This window comes from Buceros rhinoceros, unplaced genomic scaffold, assembly GCF_000710305.1.
Source record: "Buceros rhinoceros silvestris isolate BGI_N320 unplaced genomic scaffold, ASM71030v1 scaffold7295, whole genome shotgun sequence".
Classification (NCBI taxonomy): Eukaryota; Metazoa; Chordata; class Aves; order Bucerotiformes; family Bucerotidae; genus Buceros; species Buceros rhinoceros.
In genome coordinates, this window is record NW_010413331.1 from 9124 (window position 1) to 12352 (window position 3229).

Genomic DNA, 3229 nt, shown 5'->3' on the forward strand with positions numbered 1-3229 from the left:
TTGTGAATTTTTAATTTATTATGTGGTCATTTTTCAATGTCAGTGGCCAGAAGTGAAAGGCAGAGCTGACATGGGTGAAAAAGAGACTTCAGCTTCAGTCCTAAAGGCCATGATTTTAGCCGATACTCACCTCCTTGGTGAAATCAAAGGACACTGGCTGGATAAGCTAAGAAGGTAATAATTAATTTTTGTGAATAATCTCTATCCTGGATTGAGAGTTTTTAGTAGTAGCTCATGGGACAGATGTTTAAAACCAGCGTGCGGTACTTGTGAGAAGCCTCTGACTTGCCTGCCTGGATCCGTGCTGGATAATAAATGGGTGTTGGAAGGTTAATGAGTGGGCCTCTCTGCGGCAGTGCACTGCTGAATGGTCAGGTAGTACGTGGGTGTAGGTGCCTGAGCATTTTTGGTGGGTCAGAGAGTCTTTGCCAGTATGTAACTTATTTGATAGAATGCCTTAAAAATGAGCCAGATAACTCGGACATCCCAATAGTTAATACCTCTTAACTGCAGAGATAAGGAAGCTGGAAGGAGTTTGTCTCTGTAGTGGGAGAATCAGAGGCAAAATCACATTTAAAAGCAAAGACGATCCAATCGTACACCTACAAAACCACATTTCTGTTAGGCCAGAAGAAGAAAGGGCAGAATTTCCTGTTAGCTCTTCGAGGGAGTAGGAGCCGTCTTCCCACTCCCGGGCAGCCGTGTCCGCGTGCTCGGAGCTGCGGCTCCAGGAGTCAGGCCGCGATGGCTGCGTCTGTGCTTTCCTTGCAGGGAATGGCAAATGGAGAGATCTTTCCAAACAGCCCTGTGGTTCCTGCAGCCAGACATCGTGTTTGTACTGGGAGATGTCTTTGATGAAGGAAAATGGAGCTCACCTCAGGTATGGCATCGGCGGCTCTCTTAGCTCAAAAAGTGAGGATTTCTTGAGGGGAATGGATGGCAGAAGAAAGCTGAGTAGGTACGCAAGGCTTCGCTTAGCATTACTGTGCTTGTCTGGCTGGTAGAAGCTTCTAGTGTTTTAGATATGACTTGAAATGTTGTGATTCTCCTTCCTTTTTTGGTATTATCTCAATGCTTTTGCCCCTCGTGTAATACTTACAAAATCTAATTAGCTCAGTCTGTGCTTCTCTATTACACACTTGTGGTGGGTGTCCCTGGCTGGACGGCAGGTGCCCAGCAAAGCCGCTCTGTCACTCCCCTCCTGAGCTGGACAGGGGGAGAAAATTATAACAAGTCTCACGGTCGAGATGAGGACAGGGAGATCACTCAACAACGGGCAAAGCAGACTCAACTTGGGGAAATCAGTTTAATTTACTGCCAATCAAATCAGAGTAGGATAATGAGAAATAACACCAAAACACTTTCCCCCCACCCGCCCTTCTTCCCAAGCTCAACCTCACTTCTGCTTTCTCCACCTCCTCCCCCCATCACCACCACCACCAGGGAGAAGGGGAGTGGAGGGTGCAGCAGTTCAGCACACGTTGTCTCTGCAAAAAAAATTTCTTCCGGGACCTGTCTCCAGCGCAGGCTCTCCATGAGGTCACAGCCTCCTTTGGGCATCCACATGCTCCAGCGTGGGGTCCTCCGTGGGCTGCAGGTGGATCTGCTCCCCTGTGGACCTCCGTGGGCTGCAGGTGGATCTGCTCCCCTGTGGACCTCCGTGGGCTGCAGGTGGATCTGCTCCCCTGTGGACCTCCGTGGGCTGCAGGTGGATCTGCTCCCCTGTGGACCTCCGTGGGCTGCAGGTGGATCTGCTCCCCTGTGGACCTCCGTGGGCTGCAGGTGGATCTGCTCCCCTGTGGACCTCCGTGGGCTGCAGGTGGATCTGCTCCCCTGTGGACCTCCGTGGGCTGCAGGTGGATCTGCTCCCCTGTGGACCTCCGTGGGCTGCAGGTGGATCTGCTCCCCTGTGGATCTCCGTGGGCTGCAGGTGGATCTGCTCACCTGCGGTCCTCCGTGGGCTGCAGGTGGATCTGCTCCCCTGTGGTCCTCCGTGGGCTGCAGGGGCCCAGGCTGCCTCACCATGGTGTTCACCACAGGCTGCAGGGGAATCTCTGCTCCTTCCCCTTCTTCTTCACTGGCCCCAGAGTCTGCAGAGTTGCTGCTGTCACATAGTCTCACTCCTCTCTCCTGGCTGTTGTTGCTGTCTTTTTTCCCCCTCTTTTTAACTAGCTCTCCCAGAGGCGCTACTGCTGTCACTGATGGGCTTGGCCTTGGCCAGCAGCGGGTCCGTCTTGGAACAGGCTGGCACTGGCTCTATGGGACACGGGGGAAGATTCTAGCAGCTTCTCACAGAAGCCACCCCTGTAGCCCCCCTCTACCAAAACCTTGCTACGCAAACCCAGTGTGATACTGGTGGTCCCCTTTGATACTGTGCCCAGCATTAACAACTTCCTTTTTCTCCATGCAGGCGTGGGCAGATGATGTCAGGAGATTTCGGAAAATGTTCTCACACCCAGTGTCTACTGAGCTGGTGGTTCTCGTTGGGAATCACGACATCGGATTTCACTACGAGTAAGTCTGGTCAGTGGAAGGAGCGCACAGGCGCTGAGAAGGTGGTGTCAGTGTGTGTGCAGAGACCTGTACTGCGACGGGGAGACTCCCGCGAGGTTACACGGAAAGTTTTTGATCATAACCAAGAGAGAAGGGATTGCAATTTGGAGCAAGACCTGAAAAGGTGTCTGTGTGTGCGCAGTGCACCCCAGGAATAAATTCTAGAAGAGGTTTCAGCTGCTTTTACACTTCTCTGTGCACATGTGAAGTTGTTCTGGTCTTTCTGCACTGGCAGAGAAGCCTTGAAGCTGCTTTTGGTTGCGTTGGGCCTCCTTGTCTGAGAAGAGTTTAGTCTGAACGCGCTCCCTTTCCTGCTGTCGCAGCGCAGGGGGGTGTAAGCGCCCTCGCTCTGCTGTACTTGTGCAGGGTGGCTGTGCTTACACTGGTGGGACTGGGACGGAGATGTGGTGGGTGGCAGAGCATCCCTGGGATGTGATCTAGGTGATGGAGCAGGGAGCTGCACGAATGGTCTGTAAAGCAACTGTCACCAATGATTTAGGGTCACAAACATGATCCAAGGTGGAACCCTCTGCTGGGAGGAGAGGGCAGAGAGCTGGGGGGGTTCAGCCTGCAGCAGAGGAGGCTGCGGGGAGACCTGAGTGCAGCCTGTCAGTGCTGCAAGGGGCTGTGCGAGAGCTGGGGAGGGGCTGTTCCGCAGGGGCTGTGGGGCGAGGCA

The 3229-nt window shown here is 53.4% G+C and overlaps 1 protein-coding gene across 1 annotated transcript in view; it reads left to right on the forward strand.

Annotated features, from left to right (window-relative positions):
* The window catches only part of MPPE1 (metallophosphoesterase 1), a 17073-nt gene that overhangs the window by 9086 nt on the left and 4758 nt on the right, over positions 1-3229 (forward strand). The window contains exons 6-8 of the mRNA XM_010136681.1: positions 1-174; positions 772-880; positions 2411-2514. Of these exons, the coding sequence (XP_010134983.1) occupies positions 1-174; positions 772-880; positions 2411-2514 (387 nt within the window). The remainder of the gene's footprint in view (positions 175-771; positions 881-2410; positions 2515-3229) is intronic.